Genomic DNA, 17,252 nt, shown 5'->3' on the forward strand with positions numbered 1-17,252 from the left:
ATTACTCCCTACGTCCCCAAAAAAGTTAGCCCCAATTTCCTTTAAGGGTGTCTCCAAATAGTTTGCCCCAATCTCTTTACTTTCTATTTTTATACATGACCCCACCATCAACTTTATAATTACAACCCTTTAAACACTATCTTTGTACATGACCCTAGTAATCCACTATCAAATACTCCTTCCATCCATGATATCGTTTCCACTTTGTGGACGGCATGAGTTTTAACAAAGTAGTTGATAATAGTGATATTGTTGTAAGTGGAGTTTAAGTCCCATTATTGTTGTGAGTGGGGATTAATTTGTGGATCATATTGTTATAAATGAAAGTGGAAACGATATTGTGAATAGACCAAAATGGCAAAAGTGAAAATGATATCGTGGACGAAGGGGGTAAATTTTTATCAACTTTTATTAAAACATGTGTCGTTCCTCTTGGGGCAAACTTTTGAGGGACGAAGGGAGTATATTTTTTGGATAGATGGCGCCGGTATGCATTATTTTGACACGCAAAGGGATATAGAACAACAACACTTATGAGGGTGGACAATGAGAATATATAAATATTCCAACGGTTGGTATGACATATTCTAGGTTGTTAAGTCAAATTGAGGGGATTGTATGTGCAGATAAGAAGATTTATTCTTATCGGATATATTCACTTATAAAATCTCCTGAGGATCGGATGAAACTTTGAGATTCAAAATAAAGGATGATGATGATTCGAAGTTTGATCATGAATTCTTCTGATGAAGTGCCCAAACTCTTTGTGTCTAGCTCATTATGTCATATGTCAAATGCTCCTTCATCAAGTTTCATACGTCCTCATGTTGATCAAAGTTTTGCTAATTTGCTCAATGCTCAAAACACAAATATGAACATGGTTCAAAACACTTGAAAACACAAATGTAGACTTCGGCATGTAAGCGTGAATTACCTCCAAGCATGTAAACATAAGCGTTTAAAATTCATTTCATCCACAACAAATATTTTTAAACAGAAATTAATTCATAACAAATAGCTAGTTTTATAAGAAAATTAAATCCTTCCAAATACATTAAATAAAAATTGATCCTAAATTATTGTAATGCATTATCTCTCATTGCCGCTAGTTTATGACGAATGTCACCAATAATGTTGTGTCGTTCATTCATATTGAATTTTTGAGTGATACCAATCCACAAATGCCTTTTTTAATTTTTATTCATTCTTTGCACAATAAAATAACCGAAAAATCACAAAAAACATTATATTATTAGTAGTAATGAGGAATTAGAAGACAAAAATATAACAATAAAGTGTGAATACCAAACGACATCAACTCAAGTAATGAGACATATACCATAGAAGAAATATCACATAAACGATACAAAATCAACACAATTCCATAATTTCTCCCACATACAAACTACTTGCATACTACTTCTTACAGACAATATACAAATGTGCGCTCACTTAAAGTTGTGTGCACTCGTGCGTGTGTTCATAATGTTTTGTATAAACAATCGTATGTGGCACGACAATACGCTCGCACAAAAATGATGTGGTGTCGTTCGTGTGTGCATAGTACTATGAATGGTGTACAAACAACGCACGAATACATACTCACTCAAAGTGGTGTGCCATCATACGTGCGTGCATACAAGAACATGAATTACCTATTCATTTACTTCTTCACCTTCTGGATTTGAAAACCTTTCCACGCTACCCTCATATGACATTACTACAACTGTATTGGAATTCACATAATTTAACAAATTATTAATTTCAGTTTTACATCTATTTATTAACTACTCTCTCATTCCACAAAAAGTATATATGACACTTTTGGTGGGCACAAGTTTTAATAAAAATAGTGGTGATTTTTATGTAGTGGAGAAAGGGTTCCACCCAAATTTAAAATGAGTGGTTGAGATTAAATTAAGATTGGTTTTTTGTAAATAAGGGGTGTTTGTAATGATAAAAAAATAAGAAAAAGTGGTGGGGTCATGTCTTAAAATGGAAAGTGTCATACTTTTTGTGGACACCCAAAATGACAAAAGTATCATACTTTTCGTGGACAGATAGAATATAATTTAACATGTAATTACACATAGACAAACTTTAAATTGACAAGCAATGACTGCGGCATCGAGCTCTCTCCAACGGCAGCGACGAACTCTGTCCAAAAGCATCAACAGAAGCCAACAACATTGATAGATGCACGACGTGGCGGTGGGTTCACCAACGACGACATAGAGGGGATGTTAATACCGGTGGGAGGTTAAGGTTTCGACGGTGGTGGTAAGGAAAGGGTGCACGAGTGGCAGTGCGGTGGTGGGTTGTGGAATTGTTAGGGTTTTTCTTCAATGGATTAATTTTTTTTACTCCTTAATTAAAATGAGTTATAGTAATTTGTTTGTAGTGAATTGATTAGGAATTTAAAAAAATTATTAAAATAAGGGCAATTTTGTCTAAAAGCAGTTAAAATAAATTCTTTTTATATGTTTTAATTTTTATGGATATTATTTGTTTTTATTATCCTAAAAAGGGTACTTTTTTTTATGATTAAGCTCTTTTATTAATATACCTTAATTGGGGCATAATTTTATTGAGAGGACGTAGACCTATATACGAACCCTAGATATCCAATGATTTATCCGATTGCAAAATCTATAATTTTATTATTTTATTGAAAGTTAATATTCTTTGCGCATGGAATGGGCCCAAAGTATAATATGTTCTCTAACAAGAAAAAAAACAGATAAAAATAGGGATTATAGCCAAAAAAATACACGAATTTTGATAAAAGTTGTAATTTTCACCTGAACTTTCAAATTGGCCAAAATATACCTGAACTTATATTTTTTGTTGTAAATTTGTGAAATTTACAACAAAAAATATAAGTTCAGGTATATTTTGGCCAATTTGAAAGTTCAGGTGAAAAATATAAGTGGTAGCTAATGTATTTGTGCAAAAGCCACTATTTATATACATATTTAGAAAGTTCCACTTACAATATTTAGATAATATTCTTAATTTTCAGAAATCGTCATTCCGACTGGTTTCCAAAAGTGAGATATAGTGCTTGTAAAGATAATTCAATTCACATCATTTACATCACTCCCCACTTAACAGTAGCTTATTTATAAATCCATATTTTGACTTTTCAATTAACGACAATATTTTTTTTAAGAAATGACTTTGGTGTCTTCATAGAGCGGTCTAGTTGGTATCTCGGTTGCCTCGAGAGTCGAGACTAAAAATTAATGGGTTTAATTGTATTATTTGTTTATTTTTTTTAAATTACTTTATATACTGCATCTTGAATGGCAATTATTACTCCCTCCGTCCGCCAAAATTATGTCACAATTATTATATTGGACGTCTGCCAAGATTATGTCACTTTCCTTTTATGGCAATGGTCCCACCATCCTCTTTAATATTTTATCCTTACCAACACTCTTTATTTACAAAAAAAACCACTCAAAATTCAATCTCAACCACTCATCTCATAAAGTGGTGGGACCCTTTCTCCACTACAGCAAAATCATCATCAATTTTATTAAATCTCGTGCCCAAGCAAATTGCCATAATCTTGACGGACGGAGAGAGTAGTACCTAAGTGATTGATAAAGTCTGGGCAATATTCTAATAACGATATACACCCAACTTATCAAATAATGTATACTTTTTGTTTTTGAGAACCATCAAATAATGTATACTTAGAGCATCCGCATCGCTTACACGATGCGGCCTACTCGTGTAAGGCCGTTATCGTGTAAGGCGATGCGGGCCTTGCCTACACGAGAACGTGTAGCCCATTTTTGCCGTTGAAGAAAGGCGCGTGTGAAACACGCGCCATTAAAGAAAAAAATCGAAAATTTGACCGTTCGAAATATATATATATATTTTAATTTTTTCTTCTCTTTATATTCTCTCTTCCTCCTTCTTCTTCCTCACTTTCACTCCACAATTCGAAAATTTGACCGTAGGATTTGTTTTTATTTTATTAAGTTTTATGTAATTTTTAGGATTTCAATATTAATGCAATTTAAATTTGAAGTAAATTGTGTGATTTAAATTTATGAAATTAAACTTAAATGAAAAATGGAATAATCAAAACTAAAAAAATCATGTAGGCTATCATGTAACTCCAATGCAGCCTCTTTACACCATGTGGTCCCCCCTCATAAAGTAAGCTATCATGTAAATTATCATTTAACACGATGATAAGTGAGGGATCAAAAAATATCCTTTTTCTTAATTTGCGTTTAACAAATTGGGGGCCGCTTATTTACTTACTTTTTCTTCAAATATCGAGGTGAGTATAATGTCATCACTATTGTCTTTTAGAGTAATCGGCTTAATTAATATAAGATTACAATATAAAGAAAGCAATAAAACTAGTTAAATTCTATTTTATTTTGAATCAAAATTTTTAAATAAATTTATTTTATAAAGTATTTCATCATATTTTGTCCGGACAAATTTTGTCCAAATAGCATTATTGTTAATATAAATAAAGTAGTAATTTATAATCTTTTGTACATTTTATTTTTAACATATGTATAGTAGTGCGGCTTCGTAGGTATGTGATTACTCCCCCCGTCCTATATGCTTAGGCTTGTTTTCCTTTTTGAAATTGTCCCATTTATATAGACTTGTTTCCATAAAAAGTAATATTTTTTTACTCATTTACTATTATATTCCTATTTAATTCTTTAATTTACTCTCACTTTAATACATCATTAAATAATAAATATGAGCATATTAGAAAATTTACTTATATATTTTTATTTTCAATGATTTTTCTTAATCTTTGTGAAAATCCCAATCAACCTATCTATATGGGACGGAGACGTTCAAATTTAATGAAGCTTATAGATTATTGTTAAAAAATGACCCAATAGGTGGACTCAAAGACTCAAAGGTAGACTCAATAAAATTTGTTATACACATTTTTTGTTGATAAATCATCAGTTAAAATTAAAGATCATATTATAATGGATTCAAATCTAACATCTTTAATTTTATATATTAAATTCTACCATTTAGATTAATTAATACACATATGTGAATGTGTTTAATTTCTCAAAATTATATTAACTTGATATTACTCAATATTAAGTGGTCCAAAATTATTCAAGATAAATTTTATCACAAGAGGTTAAGATTTACTATGAAAATAAACTTATTTAATTCATCAAACCAAACACCACCTACATGTATATAATTCATAGTAGATCATTATACTCATGCATTGATTATTTGCTTATAACTAGTATTAAAAAACGAGCGGACCAAACTAAGTTTTGATAAAATCTAAATGCACGTAATTTGAAATCAATGACATGAACCAAAGAAAATGCGAGTCGATCGTTTGAAACGGATTATCAAGATAAAACAAAAATTAGATCCCTACACGATGAAAATATTGATTATTTATTGGTAGCTACTTGGTCGAGTCGAGTGAGTAGATGGGGGGTCGATTTGCAATTTTGTAAAAGTGGCGGGTGAGTATCGAAATCACGGGTCACAGTTTACTAGGAGTTTGGTGGACCCCACATCATAGACCTCGAATTTACGTTAAGCTGCTCCATGAGTCTATTGACTGTCACGTCACTTTAGCAGGCCAATATTTCATAAAGTTGCTTGGGCCCACTTATTTCTGATTGGATTATCTCATCTTTCCTCTATTATTGGACCTTTTCGTCTTAATTAAACACACCTATAAATAGTAGTAACTCAACCCAGTGAAAAATACTAGCGCTCCAATTCCCAATTTTACCCCTGAATAATGCTCTTGTGACACTGTTTGTATATTTTGTTCTTTTTTTTTCTTTTTAAATTAACAATTAAATAAAAAAAAATTCAAAATCGTGTCACAGCAAATTCAAACTCAAACTCAAACTCAAGACTTTTGATCTTAAAAATTAATTATTCTACTGCATAACAATTTTCCAGATGTCTCACTCGTGTTCTATTTATAAAAAAATAAAATTTTGTTAATTATTTAAATTTATTATTTTGATATAATAAATTATCATTAATATTTACTGTTAAAGAAGTTGAAGTTTAAAAATTTTATATACATAATAATTAATTATTAACAAAAAAGACAAATAAAAAATTAAAAATAATTATATATCTTAATTGAATATAATCAAAAGTAATAATTAGTTAAAATTTTTACCAAAAGACACAATTTTTTAGGAGAGAGTAAAAACAAAAAATTGAAATTAAAGGGAAAAAAAACTTTAAAAGAAGTATACGAATAGAACATCAATAAGTCGTACACATTTTGTATTTAGAAAAGCAAACATTGTGTAATCAAAATAATAAAATTTCATTTCTATTTTATTAAAAACCAAAGTAAGTTTGATTCTGATCACTTCTTCTTTGTAACCTCTGTTAATCCTACAAAAGGAAGATTTTTTCTTTAATCTACACTGCTAAGCTACACTCTAACCTTCTGCTAGGAGTAAAGGGTGGGGCAGGTGGGGTTACTCCACCTCTATCTCGTCAGCCTAGAGAGGGAGAGAGAGAGGTAGGTCCCATATTAAAAGACAAGTATTGGAATAACATATGTTAATATTGTTTCACCTTCAATTGATGTTTCTAAATTCATTAGAATCAATTACAAATTACTAGTATTATCTACTAAAATTGGGTGCCACTTATTGGCACTGTTGGATTTGTGACATGTAGATTTTTCATATTAGACAGAGTTTTAACATTGTTTTTAATAAGTAATGAGTTTTAACAATAACAAGGAAATATAAAGGAATTTTTTTGAATTGTTAAAGGCAATGGCAAAAAAAATAGTGCATTGTAGATGGAGTAAACTTAATGTTGTGACAAAAAAAGAAAAATAAGTATTATTCGCAAACGATTTCCCAATATCAATCAAACACTTTTTGATTCCTTTTCCCATGCCTCCACCCAAAACCCCCTACTACCTAATCAAAGCACCGCCAGTAAAATTTCTGGGTGAAAGAAAGAGAAAGGTGGATTTATTTAAACCACTGATTTTCATGCACACGCGTCTTTAAATTCAGCATCTCTAGAAGAAAAATTTCTCTCTCTCTCTTCCCCCATTTCTTTCTGTAATTTTCCAGTGGGCATTTAGTCAGTTTTTACAGAGCTAGTGAAGAGTAGAAAAAAGAAACGAAAAAGATGGTATTTAGTGGGGGGCAAAGATAAAGTGTTCCCACTTTGAGCTGGTAAAAGGGAATTCATAGACAAAAAAAACACTCATCACTCTTTTTGTTTTCTTCTTCACGATTTTTCTTTTTTCTTTTTTCAACTTCAGGTACTTTTGATTTTATGGGCCTTGTCTGCATGTATTGCATTGAATCTTTATGATGAAAGATGACCAGTTTTTAGTGGCATAGAGAGAGAGAGAGAGAGAGAGAGAGAGAGCCTTATGTGTTCTTTTGTGTATTCTTGGAGGTTAGTGTAAGAAAATTAGAGAACAATCGCCGGAAATCAGAGAGTAATTCCTCATTTGTTCAGACAAATAGTTTCTTAAATTCTCAAGTTCGATTCTTGGTAGTTTGATTGTAGTGTGTGCTATTAAAGATCGTTTTTTTTTCTTTCTATAATGATTGTATGATTAAACTTCTCATTCACACTGTAAAAAAAAGACCAGTTCAATTTTCTCGGTTGATACAGCTTTTCCTGAAGATTTTTATAGCAATTTCAGGTGTGTAATTCTCTCTCTCTCAAGAATTTATCTTTTTATATGAATGGAGTTGAAAATGTATGATTTTTGGCCTCTATTTTGTTTACAGAGATTGTTATTGTGGGAAAAGAACTCTTGACCAAGAGCTCTAATGGCAGATTATACCTCTCTGCAATCCCCAAAGGAAAATTACAGACAGCCCCTTTCCTCAATTTTCACTTCACCTAGGTTGTTCACTAGTTTTGTCTCAAAGGGCTCTCTTGAAACTGAATCTTTAACTAGCCCCACTTCAATCATGGATACCAAACCATTTTGTGTTCTAAAAAACCCCTTTAAGTCTGAGACAAACTCCCCAAAACCAGAATGCAAGAATCATTGGGATAAATTGGAGTGGAGAGGGGTTAGCCTTGGGCTTATAGATGCCCTAATTGATGAGAATTCGCAGTCGAATGTATCGAAGCACGATAGCCGGATGGTCCTCTTTGGATCACAGTTGAGGATTCATGTTCCTCCCCTGCCACCCTCTGTAGCTTCCCCTACCGACTCACCCAAATCCCCCTGTGATTTTGGGATCAAAACTAGGCATTCTCATGTGGGGTCGCCCTCCCCCTCCCCCTCCACTAATTTCAGGAGATCCCCCTTTGGCTCCATCAATTCGGGTGGTTTAAGTAGTCTCTCTGCTAGTGAGATGGAGCTCTCCGAGGACTATACATGTGTTATATCTTATGGCCCAAATCCAAGAACTACACACATATTTGATGATTGCATCGTTGAGAGCTGTTGTGGGGTTGTCAAGTTCTCAGAGTCGAGAAAGGAAAATGCCTTCTTTTCCATGAATCACTCCATGAGTTACCCCTCTGAGAGTTTCCTTAGCTTCTGCTATAGTTGCAAGAAGAACCTTGGACAAGGGAAGGATATATACATGTACAGGTGAGATGGGATTCCAATTCATGCATACGAGATCATAATCCTTGCATTATTGGCAAGAACGACAACATTATTTCAATGCGTTCTTGCTCACATATTTAAATAAGTTAATTGGTGCACAATTTGTTAGTGATTCTTGCTAATACTAACATAATTTGAGTCATATATTTGAATTCAAATGCATTTTTCTCCTGCTGTTAATACTAAATAAGTGAATTTGTGCACATTTTGTAGTGATTATGCATTTGATGAGTTGTGTCATAGCAGTGGTGTTGTGTTTGCAGGGGTGAGAAGGCATTCTGCAGCAGCGAATGCCGGTGCAAGGAGATGATGCTTGAGGAGGAGGAGGAGGGTGAGGGGTCGGACACTTGTGATTCCGACCACAACATGTATGCTACTTCTTCGTAAAGCTAATTTTTCGCCTTGCTCGCATGTCAGATTATTGTTACTGAATTCTGATGCAAGATTAATCAAATCAAGATTGTGAGATGTTACAATAGATTGAATCTTGTTTTTTTTTTTTTTTTTTTTTTTTTTTTTTTGAGTATTTTGCTTGTGATCTAAGGTTTTAGATTTGGTTTTCATGTTAGATGAGTTGAGTGGTTGATGAAGAGGGTGATGATCATAATGATGTTAAGAGTGTGGAGGACTTATTAGTGTTGTTAATTCCTGTTACAAGCGTAGATAATGATAATTATATCATAATTTTGAGTAGATGATATTTGGGTTGAGTGGATTCTTTCCTTCTATATATTAGTATAATTTATTAGTATAATTTTTTTTGGTTGTGGTCCTTTTCATGAGAGGAAATCTTACATTAGTTAATACTAGCAGAGGTTGGTGAAACTTCATTGTTGAAGGAATAATATGTGCTGTAAATGTAATAATGTATTAGTGAATAATTAATTGTGGGATATTGTTAACAATGCCAAGAATCAAGGATTGAGGTCTATCATGGATAGCAAATTATATTTTACCATGAAACAAAAAATATAAGGTGTTATTTATGATTAAAAAAATGTCATAATTTTGACCGACTCCAGAGGTTCATTTTCATGTTACCGGAGTATAGTTACTATAGGTTTTTGTTCTTAATTTCAAAAAAGAAAAAAAAGATAAACAAAAGGATTCTTGTTGCTTTAATCCTTTAATGAAAAGGTTGACTTGCATTACGTTTTATTTATTTTTTTGAAAAAAGTAGCCCAAACACACAAGTGAGTGAGTGAAAGAAAGTCCAAATAAATCTAAGTATCCGATAATAATCGAGAAAAATTGAAATAATACTCCTGTTAGGCAGTGGAAGGAGACTTATCATAATGAGTGACAAGGAATTATTTATTTATGATTGGTATTTTGGACTTGTTGCAATTCTTGACCTTTCAGAATAATGGCATAATGGCCCCATTTGGCATCACGTCTGATAATTCAATTTTTTGTTTCATTTGGAACAAGTATAGGTCTCCAATATAATTTTGAGATGTTTTCTTACATCATCATATACGATAATTTCTGACGACAATTATAGTGGGCTCTCTATCTAGAAATATGGGCTTTGTACATATCCATACGGACCATACCCATTGGGCCTATGTTCTTACACGGACAACATTATTTATTTGCACAAAATCCATTATAGTAAAAAAATTGATAAATCAACCATAATCATTTCATACATTACAAATGGAAAGAAACTAGAAGTTATAAATAAAACCTCTCCATCAGAGAACATCCGAATTCCAAACAGTGATGAGAGTACTATGTGTACCCCCTTTTCTCTATTAAAAAAATTATTTCGTTTCTTATCCGATAAAGATTCTTTTCAAATTAGTGTGCCTTTCAGCAAAATATTTGTGCGCTCAAAATCATTATTTTTAGAATAGGACCTGTTGTATAAGCAAAAGGCTCAAAACGTTTCATACGATATTACCTTCACACAAAAATGCTTGAAAATGAACTCCCTTATCTTAATTGTTACTGAAGTATCATTATCGTAGTCATTTATCGATTACCTTTACATAAAAATATTTGAAAATAAACTCTTTTATTTTAATTGTTGTTGAAGTATCATTATATAAATTAACCGACCTTAAAGAGACTCGAATCTAAGACATTTAACCTTAGGCATTAACTCTTACTGCTTGACTAATACGCACACTACATATCTAATTATTGAATATTGATGAATTAAAACCCACTCAAAATTGTTTGGCCACAGTATTTTGTTATTGAGAAAATAAAAGTTCCTGGTGGATATTTATCCAGCAATCACAGGGTAGTTAAGTCTTTTCAACGTTGTTTCTCATAATTAGATAACGACTAGTTTCCTCTTCCTCTCCCCCGAGCTCTACTTTCCGTTAATGGCAACGAGAACGTTGAGCTCCACTCAGTTCCCAATCTTACCCTCGCCACCCTTTCTATCCCTCTCTCCACGCCTCGGTCACTCCTACCGCAAACCGCCGCCCGCCGCCTCCATCATCCGCCGCAGGTTCCGGCTGAAACCACCTCCTGATTCAGCCATATATATCCGGCGTGACTCCGACTCCGACTCCGAGCCGTTGTTAGATTCCAGATTTGGTGAGTCATTTTTACGTTTATACGCTGAGTTAGATTAATTTGATGATGAATTGGAATACGCAAAAAATTTACCTACATAACATACTACTTTTGTCCTGCTAGTTCTGTTTTCTGGCACTTCTGATAAGATTGTTTTCAAGTGTATGAACGATGTGGAGGAGTGCGGATTTTGCAGATGATGCAGTTTTTGAAGTGTTGTACTAATTTGTATTTCATGAGTTGAGAACTGCGGATTTTGTGGATAACGCAGTTATTAAGTAGAATATTTAATGAGCTGAGACTTGTTCTTTTAAATCTACGAATGTACTATTACTAATTTACTATAGTAAATTATTTGCCAGAACTCTTGGAGATATTGAATTCGCAGATAAAGAGATAGAAGCTGGTTTCCGGCGGAGAGTGGTAGAGAATGAAATCGCGTGTTCTGTTTTCGCTCGTTTTCTGAGAGTAATGTAACGTGGAAACATCTATATTCGATTAGGTGAACAAAACTTCATTCAAGGATGAAAATATTTTTTCTTCTTTGTTAATCTAAGCTCGAATTGCATACAATTGTTTTTCTTCTACGTATTCTGAACTAATGAAAACTGCTTCTTCTTTTTCACAGCACGGTTTTCGCTCTCTGTTGAGTACTCTATGAAAACAAATTCTCGATCATTTTGCATTACTCTATAACTTTTACCTGGAATGTTGAAATTAGAATGATTTGAATCTTTGTGATTTATTATATAGAGTTTGTTTTCTTTCTTGTGATGGTAGCTTGTTTTCTTTCTGTCTCTGTCTCATCCCTACTTAAAATGAGTTCATAATGAATCTGCAGGGGAGGGAGATGTGATAACGAGCACTGCAGATAAAGATGTCACATCATCGAGCAAAGCATCCTTGTACAAGAAAGGAAATCCCACCAACTCCATTGGATTGTTTGGGGTCGACTTAACTGCGGATAACATTGCCGTTGCTATGGTATATTTCGTGCAAGGTGTTTTGGGACTTTCCAGGCTTGCCGTCAATTTCTACCTGAAGGATGACCTGCATTTAGACCCTTCAGAGGTATTAAAATAGCCATGGCTGATTTGTAGGCAATTCTCAATCTAGATCAAGATGATTAAGGAATTCTTTTCACATCACTTGAAAACTAGTTTCTTAGTGCTTCTAGTTTCACAAATTCAAACTTGGGAGGCACCAAGCTCATTGGGATTATCTTAGGCAGGAATTGACACATACATTTCGATTTCAACTTTTGGATTAATGATTTTAAAGACTTAACCGTTGAAGGTATATTCAACATCTTACAATGATTTTCAGTATCTAATGAAGCCCTCTTTGAGTCCCTTCCGTTGTCTAAACTGCTTCCTTGTTTCCAGAAATAGTCTAATTAGTCATTCCGATATAGAGAAGTTTATGAAGCTGCTTGTGATCATGTACTTTCTTTATATACTTTGGAGAAAGTATTCTCTACATGCCCATGTAGTCACGCTCACGACTTACATTTCTATATGGTTGACTAGACAGCTATTATATTTGGTGTCTCATCATTACCTTGGCTTGTTAAGCCCCTGTATGGATTCATCAGGTAGAATCACTTACCCTGATTATCTGTCTCTTCTCTTTCCCTTTTACAGTAGAAAGAATATATTCTAAACCTAGTTATGATTGTGTTGTACAGTGATTCATTCCCTCTCTTTGGCTACCGAAGAAGGTCATATTTGGTTATCTCAGGACTCTTGGGTGCCCTCTCATGGAGTTTGATGGCAACCTTGGTTGATAGCAAATACGATGTTGCATTCTGCATACTTCTGGGATCTCTTTCTGTAGCATTTTCAGATGTAGTAAGTGCAATTTCATCTTTTCTTGTTCTTTCTTTAGTTTCAAAAGTTTATATCACAATTGGATTACTTTGCTTTGCAATTTGCATACTGACATTAGTTTGGAAAATAGAGTGCTCTCTCTGGCTTCCTGAATATGTATGTGGCTTAATGAAGATAAGTTGATATTTTAGACATTTACTTGACACTACTGTGTTCATAAAATTACAGATTACCTTGGCTTAATATCATCTAGACAGCCATATGATTATAATCTGTCATTTCTTACAGACATAAAGCATGATGCAGGTTGTGGACTCGATGGTTGTAGAGAGAGCTCGAGGTGAATCACAAAGCATGTCCGGATCCCTTCAGTCGCTCTGCTGGGGATCATCAGCATTTGGTAGTATTATAAGTTCCTACTTCAGTGGATCTTTGGTGGGTGCTTACGGTGTGAGGTATACCATATGATCTATCTTATAATTTTGTTTACTTGATGTATTCTTACTCATACATTTTAAACATCTGCAGGTTTGTATTTGGATTAACGGCTTTGCTTCCACTAATAACATCTGCCGTTGCTGTCCTTGTGAGAGAGGAGCCAGTGCTTGGCCTGGTAACAGTGCAGAATCTCTCACCAGATAGTTCTAACTTTCTCGAAAGCTCAAAGAACACCATCACACAGTTGTGGACTGCTGTGAAGCAGCCTAACGTATTGCTTCCCACTCTGTTCATTTTCCTATGGCAAGCAACACCTCAATCTGATTCTGCCATGTTTTATTTCACGTACGTTGGCTCTGTGAGTACTTGATGATTGCTTTCAAGGGTTCCTCTTTTGTTGTCTTAATGATGGCTATTGACTGCGAATGTTTTACTCTCAGAACGAATAGGCTTGGTTTTACTCCAGAGTTTCTGGGACGCGTGAAGCTTGTGACTTCCATTGCATCATTAGCTGGTGTTGGACTCTACAATGGCTTCTTGAAAAGAGTCCCTCTGCAGAAGATATTTCTCATGACTACTCTCATTGGCTCAGCTCTTGGACTAACTCAAGTGAGAATTCTTCATGCATCCTTTTGGAAAGGAAAAAAAAAAAAAAGGATCAGTTTTATTATTTGATTACACGTTTAACATATGTTAGGTTCTACTAGTCACTGGATTGAACCGGCAGTTTGGTATAAGCGACGAGTGGTTTGCAATTGGCGACTCATTGGTACTAACTGTTCTTGGTCAGGTATTTCTTCGTTCTTTGGATCTCTGGTAGCAGTATATCAAGTGAATACATCTAGTATAATTAATTCGTTTGTTTAGAAGATGAACGAGGGAGTTTCCGTTTCAGGTATCATTCATGCCTGTTCTCGTATTAGCAGCAAGAATCTGCCCTGAGGGCATGGAGGCTACTCTATTTGCAACGCTCATGTCCGTATCAAACTGTGGCAGCGTCCTTGGTGGTTTGATTGGAGCTGGACTAACTCAGCTCCTTGGCGTCACGAAAGATGAGTTCTCAAATTTAGCTTCTCTGATTATTCTTTGCAATCTGAGTTCATTGCTACCTTTGCCTCTACTTGGCCTCCTCCCTCAAGATGTATCTGGTATCGATTCTAACGAGAATGCTGATGTTGAAACGAAGTCGAACTGAGTTTGATGATACCTAGTAGAAGTTCTTACGTTAGTTAGGAAAAGTGCGAGCTGTATAGATAGATGAGATAGGCAAATAGTAGTGTTTTTTCTGGGTTGGGGAAGCATAGGCTGATCTACTTTTGTTGTTTGTGAGGCTTGTTTCCGGCCAGATGCATATTGTGGGTAAATTCTTTGACAAGGGCAGATTCTAGATTATCCATGTGCAAAAATGTGTTAGCAGAAAAAATGTATGGGCAATATAAGGTTTGTTGGCCTACGTGTTTTTGCCCATAGCTCACCTACAATCTGCCTAATTTGAGGGTAGTGTCATCGAGAATAGTATTGGTTTTACCGTATATTGCGTATATACTTCTCTAATAATTCAAACGAGACATCTGCAAGACTACGTTGAAATGATATGGAGTAGTATTTGCCTATGATATCTTTTACCATATAAAATATTAAAATTCTGTTCTAAATTTATTTAATTTTCTGCAACATATATAAAGAGTGAACTTTTAAATCTTCCAATTGATAGTAAAAATTAAAATATTCACTCTTATAAAATATAAAAACAATGAAAAAAAGAAGAGAAAATGTCACTTTATGTCATTGTTTTACTGAATTATAAAAAAATATCATAACTTCACGATATTATCAAATTGATACACAATCTATCAGATTGTGTTCCGTAAAAATTCTCCGGCTCTATAAAATTGACGTGGAATGCCGGAGTTTTTGCATACGTTGACTTCTTAATCTACATGGAATCTCCGGTTATATTATATTAAAAAAAAACGCAACATACCACATGAGAATGCAAAAGGACCGTAGCATGACAGAAATCATTAACTGACACGACACACACCACGCAGACAAGCTGAAATCTCTGGCGAGGCAACTCCGCCGGCTCCCCTCACCCTCGCCTCTCAACTCTCTTTTCCCCCATCTAACATTTGTCCCTCTCAGAACACGCACATACCTGAACACCACTACGGTCTCCTTTCTGAAATTCCGATCAAGGGAGCGCCTCCTTTGGCCATCCCCACCTCTCACTCTCTCGTCTCACCCCACAAGCGCACTGGCACAGCCAGCTAGCCGCCACCTGTTTCTCAAGCGGCAGGGCTGCTTCCCCCTTTTTCAACTCCTAGATTGAAAACTGACACCACTTTGGATTTTCCAGCGACAACAGCCCGCAACTCCCTCTTTCCTAAGACAGATGGTGGCAACAAGGCCACCGCCGGCGGATCTCCCTTCCCCTTGCTCAACTTTGGTTGACAGCAGCGACTCTCGGCCGCCACCATCTCCGCCCTCAACTCTCCTCCGTTCTCGGCTGACCAGCAGCAGCGACAGAGCTGCCGCCGTGCCTGGCCTCCCTCTGTCTCTCAATTCTCTATTGCTCGACTCCGACAGACAGCAGTAGCTTCTTGCCGCCGCCGCCATCGTCTGCCGTCTCACGGCCAACTACCCTCAACACACACACAGCGACAACACTTACTCATCAGACACGACACCAAGGGCTTATTCATCTTTTCCATATTCTTTTTAATCCACATATGCAAACTCCCGCATTCCACGTCAATTTTCGAGAGCCGAAAATTTTTATGGGACACATTCAAAAATTTTATGATAGGTTCGGTATCAATTTGATAATATTGTAAAGTTAGAACATTTTTGTTAATTCGGTAAAACGATAGGAAATAAAGTGACATTTTCCCAAAAAAACAACTATACTTGGAGTACCATTTTACCCTTACAATTTACAATCAATCTATGGTTTGATTAATTATGACTTTTAGATTTAAAACTCGAGTTCACAATCATGTCTATTACTAGTTGTAAATTGTAGCTTTAAAAGTCGAATTTATAATCAAGATTATTCCTAATTGTGAATTTCAAGTTTAAGACTAGAATTCACAATCAACCTCTATTTGAGTTGTGAATTATAGTTTTAAAATTCAAATTCACAACTAACTTGTATTCGAGTTGTGAATTCTCATAGCAAAGCTCACTGTGGCTTCTCCTAGACACTACCACCGCAAGTTGTTCACATTGTATGTTCCCTACGCAGCGTTGTGGATTCTCAGCAACACTGATTACTCTGCTATGAAGCTCGCCAAAATCATACTAGGAAAGCTTCAAGACAAGGAAATCTCACTCCTCCAAATTAAACACTAATTTATTGTCGTTCAGCCCTGCTTTTCCTCCTCCGATGAGTGGCAGGACATCTCCACTGACGTTTACCTAAAGCTAGAAACTAGATGATCGACGGTGATGAAGAGATTGAGGTAAATATGGCACTAATATGAGGTGACAGCGATTTGGTGGCGGTTTCATGATGCTTGAAGGTGGTGGGCCGGGGAGTGATATGAGATCGAGGTATAGGTGGCCAGTGGCAGATCCGGGGGGGGGGGCTTCAGCCCCCTCCCATTTTTTGAGTTTTTTTTTAAATATATATATATATATATTATTTTGTTTTATATCTATATATATGTGTATATAAATAAAAAAATACAAGAAAAAATATAGTAATACATTATTTATAGTATCCAAATATCCATATTAATTGCTCAACACATTGAGTTGTTACATTTATATTTTTTTTTATCATTTTTTCTTTCTTAGTTAATTTTTAATGTTAAATTTGAGTCAATTCTAAAGGTAAA

At 34.8% G+C, this 17,252-nt stretch overlaps 2 protein-coding genes across 4 annotated transcripts; both read left to right on the forward strand.

Moving 5' to 3' along the window:
- The first annotated feature begins 6,916 nt into the window (after nt 1–6,916).
- LOC131001160 (FCS-Like Zinc finger 8-like) lies at nt 6,917–9,321 on the forward strand. Of its 2 annotated transcripts, none has more exons than XM_057927437.1 (3): nt 6,917–7,684; nt 7,773–8,593; nt 8,875–9,321. In XM_057927437.1, exons 2-3 carry the CDS (start codon nt 7,815–7,817, stop codon nt 8,996–8,998), a joined length of 903 nt encoding a protein of 300 aa, XP_057783420.1. In that variant the 5' UTR covers nt 6,917–7,684; nt 7,773–7,814; the 3' UTR covers nt 8,999–9,321. The 2 variants fall into 2 exon arrangements, with proteins under 2 accessions (XP_057783420.1, XP_057783421.1); XM_057927438.1 differs by having other exon boundaries at nt 7,029–7,684; nt 8,858–9,321.
- Nucleotides 9,322–10,869: 1,548 nt separating this feature from the next.
- LOC131001159 (folate-biopterin transporter 1, chloroplastic-like) lies at nt 10,870–14,942 on the forward strand. Of its 2 annotated transcripts, none has more exons than XM_057927435.1 (9): nt 10,870–11,164; nt 11,985–12,214; nt 12,673–12,737; nt 12,831–12,993; nt 13,279–13,427; nt 13,501–13,755; nt 13,851–14,019; nt 14,108–14,200; nt 14,306–14,942. In XM_057927435.1, exons 1-9 carry the CDS (start codon nt 10,948–10,950, stop codon nt 14,603–14,605), a joined length of 1,641 nt encoding a protein of 546 aa, XP_057783418.1. In that variant the 5' UTR covers nt 10,870–10,947; the 3' UTR covers nt 14,606–14,942. The 2 variants fall into 2 exon arrangements, with proteins under 2 accessions (XP_057783418.1, XP_057783419.1); XM_057927436.1 differs by lacking the exon at nt 10,870–11,164 and adding an exon at nt 11,506–11,645.
- The last annotated feature ends 2,310 nt before the right edge of the window (nt 14,943–17,252 follow it).

This window comes from Salvia miltiorrhiza, chromosome 8, assembly GCF_028751815.1.
Source record: "Salvia miltiorrhiza cultivar Shanhuang (shh) chromosome 8, IMPLAD_Smil_shh, whole genome shotgun sequence".
Taxonomy (NCBI): Eukaryota; Viridiplantae; Streptophyta; class Magnoliopsida; order Lamiales; family Lamiaceae; genus Salvia; species Salvia miltiorrhiza.

Coding starts and splice junctions, on each gene's coding strand:
- LOC131001159 (XM_057927435.1), top strand. CDS start 10,948: ATGGCAACGAGAACGTTGAGCTCCACTCAGTTCCCAATCTTACCCTCG. Junction 12,994..13,278: donor CTGTAGCATTTTCAGATGTA/GTAAGTGCAATT, acceptor AGCATGATGCAG/GTTGTGGACTCGATGGTTGT. Junction 13,756..13,850: donor TCTGCCATGTTTTATTTCAC/GTACGTTGGCTC, acceptor TTTTACTCTCAG/AACGAATAGGCTTGGTTTTA.
- LOC131001160 (XM_057927437.1), top strand. CDS start 7,815: ATGGCAGATTATACCTCTCTGCAATCCCCAAAGGAAAATTACAGACAG. Junction 8,594..8,874: donor AAGGATATATACATGTACAG/GTGAGATGGGAT, acceptor TTGTGTTTGCAG/GGGTGAGAAGGCATTCTGCA.